At 42.3% G+C, this 14319-nt stretch overlaps 1 protein-coding gene across 2 annotated transcripts in view; it reads left to right on the top strand.

Moving 5' to 3' along the window:
- HSD17B4 (hydroxysteroid 17-beta dehydrogenase 4) overlaps positions 1–14319 on the top strand; it is a 116164-nt gene that overhangs the window by 15141 nt on the left and 86704 nt on the right. For both annotated transcript variants that reach the window (XM_090038439.1, XM_090038440.1), the window contains exons 3-9: positions 37–144; positions 869–928; positions 5985–6006; positions 6106–6152; positions 7989–8073; positions 10605–10792; positions 13438–13529. In XM_090038439.1, the coding sequence (XP_089894565.1) occupies positions 37–144; positions 869–928; positions 5985–6006; positions 6106–6152; positions 7989–8073; positions 10605–10792; positions 13438–13529 (602 nt within the window). The remainder of the gene's footprint in view (positions 1–36; positions 145–868; positions 929–5984; positions 6007–6105; positions 6153–7988; positions 8074–10604; positions 10793–13437; positions 13530–14319) is intronic.

Below are 14319 nucleotides of genomic sequence, written 5' to 3' on the forward strand. Positions count from 1 at the left end.
CAAACTGGTCAAAACTTCTTTTCTTGTGTTACACAGTGAATGATCTGGGAGGTGACTTCAAAGGACATGGCAAAAGCTCCTCAGCTGCTGACAAAGTGGTTGAAGAAATAAGAGCAAAAGGAGGGAAAGCAGTAGCAAGCTATGGTATGTTGCTTTACCAGTCTAGTAAGGATGATTTATATATGGAAATAATGCGTAACATTACAGCTATACTAAATGAAAAATGGTTATGCCTGACAAAAGACAACAGCACTATAACGGTGTGCTCATTCAATGGGGTAGATCAATGTTGAGAGTTAGGGCATGGCAAAATCAAAAACAAATGACCACCATATTCACCTTAAATGTCTTGTCTCTTTCTTTTCTAGTTGTTCTTAGTACTAATAGGCTGCAGCTGGGGAGTAAAAGCCCCATAGGTTACCTGTGATTGTGCTTGGTACCTTGCCAGAACTAGTCTGAAATGTTCATCTGCTTTGCTTCTCAGTTTTAGCGTACAGGACTTGGCCATGTTGCCTGTCATGGTTATTACCCCTTAATGATTACATAAGAACAGAGCTATTCCTAGGGGTGTGCAGGCCCGTGGCATATAAGCCTCTGTGGGGGTGGGGGTGGCAAGTGGCCAGATCATGGAGCCGGCGGTAGCCACGGCGGGGCCTGTATGGCACTGTCTGTGGGGTTTGAGGCATCTGCCCCACTCACCCACCCCTAGGGATGACCCTGCATATGAATAATTCACCTTTTTAAACAAATATTTTTCCATGGAGTCCTCTTGCACCATATCTGTAAGACTATGTTATTGTGTAGCTGGTGATTTCATTTACTGGAATAATTATACTTTGTTTCCTTTGTTTGTTTGTTTTTTCTTCAGATTCAGTGGAAGCTGGAGAGAACCTTGTGAAGAAAGCACTAGAAGCTTTTGGGAGAATAGGTACGGTTTTACATCCTGGTTGTTGCAAATGCAGGCTAATCTTAAGCCATGCGCTTTACTCTTAATGTTTAATGAATCCGATCATAGGAAATAGGGTTGGAAGGGACCTCAGGATACCTCATTTAGTCCAGCCCCCTTCTCAGGGCACGATTGTCTCCTACTAAACTACCCCAGTCAAGTGGCTATCTAACTTACTCTTGAAAATTTCCAGGAATGGAGAGTCTACAGCTTCTCTAGGTGCCTTTTGGAACATGTATTTTTTTTTTTATTATTTATTTTAAACTTCATTGAGTTTTTTAATTCAACACACATTAGAAATCCATACCTTACTTGAATCCAAGACAATGCCCTAATAATTAGATTCATGACATGGAAAATATATACATTTGTTATAATATTTCCATGTAGAGAATCTAATTATTGGAGGGTCATCTTGAATTCATCATCCCCATAGCTGTGGGGCTGTGTGGGGAGGTCAAGCAGCTTGCCCCCTGCTCATACCTGCCACCTCTTTTCCCCCTGCCTACCTGCAGTCTTGCCTCACTTTTCCCCTCCGCTCTGCCCTTCTCTTCTCCCAGCCTCTGCTGCCCCCTCCCCGACAACCTTGGCTCCCTGCTTCTCTTTCCCTCCCTCTCTCACTTTTGCTCCACACCCCCAGGCTCCATGCATAATGCGCCCTGGGGCACTGAGTATGGCCCTAGCCCAGCCTCATAGCATCTGTGTGTGCATGCCAGTGCTAGGACAGTGCTCAGTGCCCTAGTCTGCAGCAATAATGAAGGCTGCTGGCATGGAGCAAGTGTGATGGCAGGGGAGGGAGAGGGGCAGGTGGGGAAGCAAAGACTGTAGGGGGAAATAGGGGAGGCTGCAAGGGGCAGATGGTGAGGTGCAGATGTAGCAGGGAGGAGAGCAGGCAACAGCTGCAGCTTTGGTCCCAACCCCAAATAGGGGATGGAGCCCAAGGCACAGCAACTGCCCCCCACCCCAAACCACCCTTCTGTTTGGTTCTAATATGAGGGCTTCCTCCCCATGTTAAATACAGGGAGAAGCTCCTCTTTTAATTGAATTATTACAGTATATATTAACTATGCATCAACTTGAACTATGTACATGTCTGTCATAATCAATAATGGGGAAAAGAGAAGGAAAGAAGAAAGGAGGGAAAAAAAGAAAAGCAAGATGGAGATAGAAGAGGAAAAGAAGTGTGCACGGAGTAATAATTGTTACCAGAGTATTCTAAGAAATCCTTCTGGATTGCACAGAACTTTCTGGAGCAGTTATGCCTGCAAAACATGTGTCTTTCCATAGATGCTAGCTGTACCATCTCCATCATACCAGGTTTTGACCTTTGTCTAACTTTTCCAATGCAGTAATATAATTCTGCATGTCACTAGTAAGGTCTGTTGTAAGAGTATGAACCAGAAACATTTCAATTTGAACTCCCTATTCTCAAGAATACATATATTTTTTTCATAGATGTCACCACTGTATTCAAGACAGTGCTATTCTGTTTATAATTTCTTACCAAAAGGAATGGGTAACAGGGCATGACCGAAACATGCAATCAAGTGTTGCGTGCAATGTATTGCATCTTCAGCTTGTATCCCCTGTCTCTATATTTAGTTTCTTAAGTTTAGAGGCAGCTTGGTGAAGATGGAGAACAATTTTTTGCTGTGTAAGATTTTGGAGATCAACTGCAGGTGTTTTAATATTCTGAACTGCTGATTTCCACTGGAATCGGTTCATACCTAGGTCTTCATTGCACTTGAGCCTTAAATAGTCCATGTCAGATCTGTTATGTGACATCTTATATTCATAGAGCAATTCATAGGTTGTAACGGCTGGAAGGGACCTCACAAGATCATCAGGTCTAGCACCCCTGCCCTAGGCAGGAAAGACATCCGCAGCCAGGTGTCCCCAGCAAGGTGACCGTCTAGCCTCCCCTTGAAGATGTCCAGGGTAGGTGATTGCAACACCTCTGAAGGGAATTTATTTCAGTCTGGACACCCTAACTGTAAAGAATTTTTTCATAGTGTTAAGCCTAAAATGGTCTTCCAAGTGTCTGTGGCCATTACTCCTGGTATTTCCCAAGGTTGCCCTGGTGAACAGTTGTTTGATGAGCCCTTGATGTATTCCTCTGATGTAGCAGTAAGGTGCTACCAAGTCCCCTCTCAGCTGTCTCTTTTTTAGGCTGAAGAGACCCAAGTCCCTCAGCCTTTCCTCATATGGCTTGCTTCTGATCAGATGGGGCTTGCCTCTGATCAGGTGGAGCTCTTCACACTTCTCAGTGTTGATTTCAAGGGAAAAAAATGAGTATCTGGAGCATTTGCTATACCTAAAGCTTCAGATCCAAACTGATTTTTTTCCAATATGTGATGCAACTGCATATCTTTTCATTCAACTTTTTTCAGAAGGTTGAATTCATTATGCACCTCCGAGAAGGATTTACTGATTTCTCACTAAAAATTAATTTAGAAGCCTGATTCTTTTTTTTTCTGTTTTTTTTTTAAATCAAAAGCAAAAAAAAAAAAAAAAGAAGTCTAGTCTCCCTTTTTTTTTTTTTTACCCTCATTTCTTTCAACAGAACAGGAGGAGGTGTGGTACAGGCCTGTTCTTGCATAAGAAAAAGACAGAATTATTGGGAAACAAAATGAGCTTTGAACTTTAACCTGTTTTGTGTTATGGTATTGTTGCTATCTTTCTTAATGTGATTTTTAACTTGTAATCTGATTATCTAAATGGAATGTGAATTAGCTTGTGACTTGTTACATAATTCTTTCATAGTAGTTCAGTTTTGTACTTTTATACAGAAGTCTGACTGAGCAGTATTACAGCATCTTCATACTTCCTTGTGTAAAAAGGAGTATGCATCTCGGAACAGAGTTGCCTTTATGTACCTCAAAAGTGTTGATGTTCAAAAAACAATAAATTAGGTGGTGTATTGATTGCTGCATCTAAAACACTAAGTGAGAGGAAGTCGCATTTAATCTTTTGAAGTTTGAAAACATGAAGAAGACTTAAAGATGTTCTGTTTTGTGCCTGAGAAATTATTTCCTTTTTCCATATCTCTGTAAGGTATAGAATAAGGCAGTGTTAGAGAAGTTAAAATACTCCTGGCATTGTATTAACCAGTGAAGTGTGTAATTTTTTTTGTTTTGCAGAAATGCATTGTTGACTATTCTGTTTTAGATTTTAATGATGCATAGCCTAAGATGATCAATAAATAGAAACAAATGTAAATGGAACTCTTCAAATCATTAAGTTACAGGCTTTCATTCTTTTTTTTTTTTTGTCTTGAACCACTTTATTCTTTCTGCTGTTTTCTTTAATTTTATTTCCATTTTCCCCTCTTCCTTCTCTCCCATTTTCCCCTTCTCCAAAATTCTTTCCTGCATATGTTTACATTCCCTGTGATACCACCTTAGAGAAGTTACCTGTGGGTTTTTTGGAATCTTGCTTGCCTGGGGAAGCATGTGCTGAGATCCTGGCAATGGGCAACTACTAGGGGTATGTGAAGCTTTGGTCACCGATTTTGATTTGGAGAAGATTCAGCCTGATTCAGAGGCTGAACCACTCAATCAGAATCAAATCAGGCGACCAAAAAAACCCTCCGAATTGATTCAGAGCTTCCAAAACAATTTGGAAAAATATTCGGAGATTTGGAAGGCAGTCTTTCAGGGGAACAGAAACTGAGAAGAGGGAGGAGGAGCAGGGCAGGTGGAAAGACTGACATCTGTACCTGGCTAGTGAATGTGATCTTTCCCTGAATCCCCTTCTAATTACAGTGCTCTGGGGGAGGGATACAGAAATAGTATATAAGCCTCTATCTCAGGGGTGGGCAAAATGCGGACCAGATGCGGTCTGCCAGGCCATTTTATCTGGTCTGCAGGACCCCTAAAAAATTGAGAAAATTAACATTAATCTGCCCCTGGCTGCCTGTCGTATGACCCTCAATGGCTTGTCAAAACTCACTAAGCAGCCCTCCGCCTGAAATAATTATCCACCCCTGCTCTACCTGCAGCCTTTCTGTCCATTTTATGAACTATTTTTGCCTCAGCAAAAGAGGGGCGGGGCTGGCCCAGAAACAGGTGGGCAGGCACAGATCTAACTGGCACCAAGAAAGCCCCCTGTTACAGGCTACCATCCCTGCTGTTTTCATCCAAATCTGCCTTAAACACACAAGTGATGTGAGTTTTACTTTCAGCAGTTTGAGGTACAGCTTCCCAGAAGCCCTAGCACCTGTCTCCTTGAGACTTGGCAGGCTTCGTGCCCTGAGAAGGGGCTACCACTCCTGCTGTTTTCATCCAAATCTGCCAACAAATGACAAAGTTATAGGTATTTCATGATTCCCCATTATAGTCTATGGCTGAATCACCAAATCTCTCTGAATCGGTGCCGAATCTTTTGAAGCCAATTCAGCTGAATTAAGTCAGGACAGTGATCTGAATCTACAAATCGAATCACTGTCCTCTGAATTGGCTGAATCCTATTCACACAGGCCTAGTGACTATGTGCTCCTGGAGGGGGAGAGAGATAATACATGAGTTTTGAACTTCTCTGGTACCAGTTTTCCTGCCTTGTGGGGTCTGAATTGCATTACTGATTCCCCAAGTATTTCCCCATGCCCTCTTTTTCTCCCCCCACCTCTCCTACGTATTCCCATGGCTTCTGGAGGATTCCAACCAGAGCCAAATAGCCACCTATGAAATGTGGAGATCATACAAAGCTGGGAATTGTTAATAGTGTAAAAGAAGATTGATTTTATCATTTTTATTGTTAGATTGATTTTATTCCTTTATATATAAAGGAAGAATATGATACCTTGTGGGTAAAGTTCTCTACTTCACTGCAGTACATAGTGGACTGATAATACATGTCCCAAAATGCTTTGCTTGGCTTCCATTATACATGAATACAAGTTTTGTGAAAGCTCTGGTCAGTACAAGCAGTGGCTAATAATATGAAAGTATGTATAGCAGTAATAAAAACTGAAAGCAGGAGCAAAGCCAAAGTAGGCGCATATTCATGTGTGTTAATTTTTCGTTTTGCTTGTTTTCAGATATTGTTATAAACAATGCAGGGTAAGTACATCTCACTTTCACCATTGTACTAGACTGAGTTCCTTTTGTGTAAATCCATGCTTATTTTCTCTTTTTGTTTTTCTGGTGGTGTTTTTTTAGGATTCTGAGAGACCGTTCATTTGCTAGAATAAGTGATGAAGATTGGGGTGAGTAGCTAAGTTTGATGTTCACTCTAAGGATGCTAGACTCTAAGTAAATTCTGCCTTTTCCATATGGATATTATGGGTACAGAAAAGGGAGAGTGAGGCTTCTCTCCATCTTTTCTTAGCAACTCTAACCTTAATTGGCTGCCAGCTTGCAGCTTGGCTGTTTTTCTGTATTCTGTGCTGGACTCTTGTAAACACTTTGTGGGGGAAAAACAACAGCCTCAAGCTCCAGTAATAGCTGTGGCATTGATGCCTACACAGTTGGATGGGTAAAAAATTGGCTGATGGGGCGCACTGAGAGAGTAGTGGTGGACAGGTTGTACTCAACCTGGCGAGATGTGAGCAGTGGGGTACCCCAGAGCTTGGTCCTCGGGCACACGCTGTTTAACATCTTCATCAGCGACTTGGACTAGGGGGTGGAAAACATGCTGTCCAAGTTTGCTGATGACACTGATGTGTGGGGTGAGGTGGACACACTTGAAGGGAGAGAGAGGCTGCAAATAGATTTAGACAGACTACAGAAGTGGGCAGATGAGAATAGGATGGGGTTTAATGTAGATAAATGCAGGGTGCTTCACCTTGGGAGAAGGAATCCACAGCTTACATACAAGTTGGGGAGTTCCTCTCTTGAAAGCACAGAGGCAGAACGGGATCTTGCAGTCATTATTGACTCCAAGATGAACATTAGCTGCCAACATCAGACCACAGCCAGCAAGGCCAGCCATCGAAAGATGCATCTCAAGCCGGTCCAGAGAAGTGATACTCCCCCTCTGTGGGACTTTGGTCAGGCTGCAATTGGACCCAGTACTGGGTACCACACTTCAAAAAGGATGCGGCCAGCCTGGACAGGATTCAGAGGAGGGCCACCTGCTTGGTGAGAGGACAGCAGGACAGGCCTTGCGAGGAGAGACTGGGGGACCTGAACCTGTTCAGCCTCAGCAGGAGGAGGCTGAGGGGGGACCTGGTGGCCGCCGACAAACTCATCAGGGGAGATCAACAGCAAATAGGTAGAGTCCTTTTCTCCTCAGCACCACCTGGGGTAACAAGGAACAATGGTAATAAGCTGATGGAGAATGTTTAGGTTAGATCAGAAGGCAATATTTTAGGGTGGCCAAAATCTGGAACCAACTTCCCAGGGAACTGGTCCTCGCCCCTACCTTGGGCAAATTCAAGAGGAGGTTGGATGATCACCTGTCTGGGGTCTTGTGAACCCAGCATTCATTCCTGCCTGTGTCAGGGGGTCAGGCTAGATGATCTGTTGAGGTCCCTCCTGACCCTAGCTACTATGAAACCAGACCTTCTGTGTGGTCCAGAAGACAATAAAATCATTTTGCAGAGCCTAAACATTCATATTAGCCTGAAATTGTCAGTAGTTTAGAAAGACCAGTAGTTCCTAGCGACCAGGGTGAGGAAAGGGTTGTATGTGAAGTTGATGTGGTAATCTGTAGTCAGAGTAGAGGATGGTGGTAGGTGATCAGCAGCCCAGATAGGTAACTGACCAGACTTCTGGAGAGAGGCAGGAACTACAGGAGAAACCAGCTTCTGATTTGTGTAGGCATAAGGACTTGGTTGATTTTGAGCCTCATATGCCAGATCCCCACTCAGGGGATTAGGTAGGGGCTTGGCTGCCAGGTTCAAAATTGAACCTGGCAGTCTAGACAAAAGTTTCCACCAAGCAAACTACAGACTGATAGTCTCTTAACTGTCTAAGTGCAAGTAGTGAGGTGATGTTCAAGGGGCATTTCATGTACTTTTGGAAGAAGTGGATCTGTGTCTTTTTATTTTGCTGTTAAAAGGAAAGAAATGCTGTATTTGTAAAAACCTATTTGGTTTTAGATATAATTCACAGAGTTCACTTGAAGGGATCATTCCTGGTCACTCGAGCTGCATGGAATCATCTGAAAAATCAGAAGTTTGGCAGGTAAAATAGCATAAAGTTAATTTTTTCTATTAACTTTAGCAGAATGCCTGAAGCTCTGACTCCTGACTCCTTTAACCAAAAGGCAGGGCAGGATGGCACCTTTTATAGATTAATTTTTTTCAGAGGCATGAAAGCTCATGCCTTTTTGATTAAGGTAGTTCAAGGTCATCCAACTTCCAAGTGACCAGGGACCGCATGCTCTGTAGACCGCACCAGTAAGGATGACGTGCTGTGCAGATGCTCCTGCAGCTGTATAGTCTGCCATGTAGCCCTCAGGCTTACTTTCTGCTCCCCATATTGTGTGGCACTACTACATCCCCCAAGGCAGGGACAGGAACCAGCAGCTGAAGACAAGGGGGAGCCTGTGTTGGCACTGGATTTATGACCCAGATACCTTGTTCCAGGTGGACCCAAACTGTCAGACCGACCACAACTTCTCCATTCAATAATAGGCAAATTTTATTGATACACAGTGATGGCAGATAAGAATAATGCAGGCAAGGCAAACAAAATAACCCCCCTAGTTCTACATCCAGTCCTAAAGCTGTCACGGAGGGAAGGTATGTCTGGCCACTACGCAAGCTTCACCCTGTTGTTCTTGCTTGAATATCAGCAGCCTGGAAGTTGAGGGCCAAGGCCTACCCTCCCTCAGTGGGGTGAGTGAAACAGGCTGGTGGTAGTCTCTTAATTTGGTCTGTCCACCAAAACTGAATCTGGCCAACATGGCAGAGTCCCTTATCTCACGTTATGGAACATGTCTTCAGTTTCCCAGCCTGTGTGTCTGCCTGCTCCAGACAGTGGGCTTTGAAGGAAACTGTCACACACAGGCTTTTTGAAGCCAGTTGACCCTTGCTGTTGCCCTGTACCATTGTTTTAATGCAGTATCTACTTTACCTACAAGCCAATTCCTAAAAGCAAACCACTGAATATCATTTTCTAGCCATCAGCTTGGGGCTCCCAGTTACTGTTGCAGTCAGGGAATTGGTGGGGTGTGGTATGGTGTCCAAGCAGGAACCTAGAGGTTACAACTTAACCCCTTGTGGGCCACTTGTGGCCTGCAGGCCACCAGCTGAACAGCCCTGAGTTAATTTATAAGGTGCCAACCTGCCCTGCTTTCTGGCTAACTTTAGACTAACATGGCTAACTACATCTCTCTGTTAAGGAGGCTAACTAAGTAATACTTGTTTCTTGAGTCAGTCAGGAAGGGATTGGTAATAAATGTATGAGGTAGAGAATCTCTTTGTATTATGCCTTGTGGATAACATCCCAATAATGTTTGTTTGGCCTGGGTTTTGTTTGGTGGAAACACATTTGTTTTTCACTAAACATCTCCAGGTTTTTAACCTGTTTAGCATTTCTTTGTAATGTTTCTGAGGTTTTGACAACTTTGCTGCTTAGCTTCATGTTCCCAGACATGACAATTGGAATCAATTTTTGCTACATTTTATGATTAAAAAGGCATCCAAAGCCATCCAAATGACAGATCCTAAGTGGCAAGGAGAGAGATTTATAGCCAAGCATTTTGCCTGGCTGGGCCTAAAATATGGGCATTGTATCCCTCTGTATATAATGCTATTCTTCATTTTTCCTCTGTTGTATAACTTGTTTATTACCAAATGGTAACATTAGTATTGTTAAACATGAGTTAATATTAATACCTCTCTCATTCTTACAAAATATTTATATCATTGTAATGCATAAACTGCAGTTCGTTTCTCTGGAGGCTCGCAAAGAATCACAGACACACAGTCATCAGTCGGCACAAAAGGTTGTATTTGTTTGCAAACAAGGTCAGAGCAGAGTTAAGTACTCAGATTACTCTGACAAAGCATTGGTATTTGCAAGTGGAATTTATCTTCTCTCTCCTGGGCACGTGTGCAGAAACAGGAACTCCTACAGCTACTTCCGTTTCATACAAGCATACATGTAGTTACATCATTACATACATCGCATGTATAGTATAATTAGCTACTTAAGTATGCAGGGCGGAGAGGTAAATATGCATCAGCTAATTAAGCATGCTCAAAGACCACAACAGTTCACCAAAAGTTTACACTTCAAGGCTACAGATAATTGAATTTTGGCTCCTGCAATCCGCATGAGAAAGACTAAGGTGGGTGAGGGGGAGAGACTGCAATCAGCATAAGAAAGGCTGAGGCAGGACTGGGAAAGAAAAGAGTCTTTGGCAGTATTTCTTTCTTATCAGGTGCAAGATGCAAGCTGCGCATTTCTAACAATATTCTATTTCTAACAATTGTACCAGATCATTGCAAATTTCTTCTGTTCATAAGGAGGGACCAAATTCAAAAAACAACCAAAACACCTGTTACATCAGCTTAAAAAGTTAGCTGTGCTTTATGCCATTTTGACTTAGCAGAAAATGCCATCTCTTTATTATGAAAAAGTTCAACATGTTGTTATAGAATATGTACATTTTGAGTATAAGTTTCGGAAGCCACAACCCAGCTCAACATTCTGTTGGGCCTAACGTCCTATTGAAAATATCAGCTTTCTTTTTCTCTTTCTCTAAGAATAATTATGACATCTTCAGCTGCTGGAATTTATGGCAACTTTGGTCAGGCGAACTACAGTGCTGCCAAACTTGGCCTTCTGGGTCTTGCAAATACGCTTGCAGTTGAAGGCAGAAAATACAACATTCACTGCAACACAATTGCACCTACTGCTGGCTCAAGAATGACTCAGACAATTATGCCACCAGGTAAGTGACTTAAGTTTCTGAGTGTTGTCTCTATCTCTGTACTGGAACACAACTAGCTTTCTCATCACTTGAAATATTCCTTTATTACATTTTATGACAATAGTACATTAAGAGTTCATTTCTTGTTTGCTTATAAGAGTCACATTTGCCAGGTTCTATTGTGTTATGAAATGGGACTTCACATGAGAAGCAGTCTTTCTCTATTTCATAAGAATTATTTTATACAGTGTAAATTTGCAACTGTGGCCTTATCTAACATTCACTGAAATCAGTGGAAAGTCTTACTCAGACACCAAATCAGGCCTGTATTGACTTGTATTTGTTTTTATTATAATATTGTTCATTTGTCATGTGATGTGTTTTACAACATATGGACTATATAATCCCTTCCCTCAATAATTTCAGTAGGAGGGAGAAGATATTTTTAACACACTGGGCATGAACTATAGCTTAGTTATAAACTGTCTTGTAACTTTTTAAGGGGACATAAATGTTTTAAGTCTGCAAAGTACAGCTCTCAGCCTGCCTTCAAGGGCCTTGTTCTTTAAGGAATTGTAAATCCTGTTTGCCAAAAATTCGGCTACTCAAAACTGCTTATTAGCACCTTCATATTATTATTGTTAGAGAATTCTTTTTAAAGGGCTCCACTTTTTAAAAAAAATATCTATCTGTTTTAAATGCTACCTAACAACTGTAGGGCCATTTTACATGTAATCAATCATGTCATGACTGCTGGCTCCTAGGCAACCACCCACTTCCACTCCAATAGTTTATTCATCTTTTATCTATCACAATAAGGTCCAAAATAGAGTTGCTTTATGCTGGAATACAGTATCTTAAGGGTTAGAAAATTGTCATCCAACATTTAGAAATTCTGTGGATGTTTTACTGCTGGCTACGTGAGGACTCCAGCATGCGACTTAAACTGGTATCTCCTATAACACAACCATTTTTTCTATGTATTAAATAAGTGTTTAAGGCATGCCTCATCCAGTTTTTGGTTTGACTTAGTAATCTGTGACAGATCCTTACCAGTATTTCTTGAAGGATCTGTTGATTGGCATAACTAATGCAAGAGGTGCAGAAAAGATTTTGATCCATAGCCCAGAGTGTTAATGTATCAAAAATATTGACTGTGGCTTTCATTTTGTAGTGGACTACATGAAATGCTTGCTACTTCCAAAGTCTTGTAAAATGTGTTTTATTTTTAATTCATTTGCCCATTCAGCATTTATAGAAAATTAATGGAGTATTACATACTTAGATGAATAGCCTGTGGATGCCAGGTGGAAGGATGGCTTTTTGAACAGTGCTTAATAGCATGTATTAAGCCTGTTTTTGATATTTCTCAACCACATAAATCATACTGAGCAGAGAAGGATGTGATTTGCATGTCAATTGCATGTGTTTTTTTTTCTAGTTGCATGCGTTATTGTAGAAATACTTTAAAAAGTCAACTGTTTATTTTTTTATTAAGAGCACATTGTATAATGTAATATAGGCAGTTGCCATAAACAATAACAAGTGTGACTGTTATAAAATTTGTTAGGAAAGTGGTTGTTCCTTGGAGTAGGTTAGGAAAATGAGTTGTCTGCTATAACCACCTTTAGCTAGTCTGCTAATGCATATTTATCAGTTTTTTGTTTGTTTGTTTTTGTTTGTTTTTTAAAATATGGTTGATGAGGCTTGACATTATCAATGCAAAACATGTTTCTGTTTTTTTCTAGCTGATCAGGTATTAGTGAAGTTATGTTGGTGACATTTTAAGCAGGAACTATATTTTTTTCTAAAATGAGCAATTTTGTTTTAGCCTTAGGTATTTAGAAACACTTGCAAAATTAAACTGTTAGGGCTCTATTCATTAAGGTGTAATGAAAATACAGCCTGACCCTTAGCTGAAGAACAGCCAGGGATCTGTTTTAAAGTTGTTAAAACAACATAACTTTATCAAAGCCAGCAATGGGAATGATCGGTAACACTCATTCAAGTTTGTCAGAAATTTGGTCAACTGTTACAGAATATAGATAAAAATGAGTGATTATTAGAGCTGTCTAGAAAACCAGATATCTGTTCCATATCTGTGAAACTGGAATGTTATCCTCAAAAATGAAATATGCTCCCAGATTCTTGGGCAGCTGCTAATTGAAACAGACACGATTCTCATCAATTTCATTGCTGGCTACCACCAAATAACAGTCAGGAAACTGAGACTGGTCAATTTTGCCATTGTGGTTTTGTTTTGATCCCGTGTCTGCTGCACTATGTGGAATGTTGGCTTTTAATGCTACCAACTTCCTATGCTGAATTATTTGGGGAGATAGCTGCCCATGGAACAGGGAAACCTTTCCCCACTCTGCAGCTTGTCACAGTTGAGGTTTCCATCTTGCAAGTAGTCCTTCAGGTGGGCTGCTGTGGATGTGGACAGATATGCACTGGTAAAACCTGCCTCTGTTCTCTGAAAAGACTTGTCAAAATCGACGTTTCATTTTTTGACTAATCTGCTTTTCCCAACAGAAAATGTTGGAAAGACTACTAATCAGTTCTGCTGATAATAGGGAAGGGTTTGGTCATATATAAATTATTTAATAATGTTGTTTAATAATAATTTGTTCTCATGTTGCATGTGTGTTTAATTTTTTCCCCAGATATGTTGGATGCTTTCAAACCAGAGTACGTCTCTCCTTTAGTCCTGTGGCTTTGCCATGAGAGCTGTCAGGAGAATGGAAGCCTATTTGAGGTGAGCTTTCACTTCCATATTATAAACTCACAGTCTGTTGTAAACCTCCATGAAGCTCCATTATTCCTTGAAGTTCTGACACTTTATTGTGATGACAATAATGGGAAGTTGGTGGTATACCAGGGGTGGGCAAAATCCAGCCCACTGGCACATGAGGCCATCCTATCTGGCCCATGGGGCCCCTAAAAAAATGTAGAAAATTAATATTTCTCTGCCAGGAACAGGAGCCAAGGCAGTAGGTCCCAGGGGAAGCACAGTGGGCTCCAACAGCAGTGGGGCCTGCCCAGTCCCGTCCCCTGCAGCTGGAAGCCCCAGCTGTGGTTTCTGGGCTGGGAGCACATGGCTGCCCCGGCACGGGAAGCTCAAGTAAGTTGTGCGGGGGGGGACCCTGGGGAAGGAAGGAGCGCAGTGGGGGGAAGTTGCCCTTCCCTGCGCTCTGTGCTGCAGCTGCTTGCAGCCCTGCCTGTGCCCGCTCCGGACAGCCCCATGCAAGCTGTGAGTGCCTGCAGTGTGGGGCACAGGATGTGGAGTGGGGGAGGGGCTGCTTCCCCCCTGCACTCAGCTTTTCCCTGGGCTCCTTCCCTCTGTGGAGAAAAGCAGCCCCTTGCCTGCCCCATGGCTGGCACCCTGCATTGCAGGCACTTGCAGCTCATGCGGGGCTGTTCGGAGCAGGCACAGGCAGCCCCAGGCGGGCTGCGAGGCTGGGTCAGGGAGGGGTTGCTTTCTCCAACCCCCCGCCCACGCTCAGCATCAGCTTCTTACCTGGCCCCACTCGCCATGTGGCCGGTGC

This window comes from Crocodylus siamensis, chromosome 3 (genome assembly GCF_052110815.1).
Source record: "Crocodylus siamensis isolate JL-2025a chromosome 3, ASM5211081v1, whole genome shotgun sequence".
NCBI lineage: Eukaryota > Metazoa > Chordata > Crocodylia > Crocodylidae > Crocodylus > Crocodylus siamensis.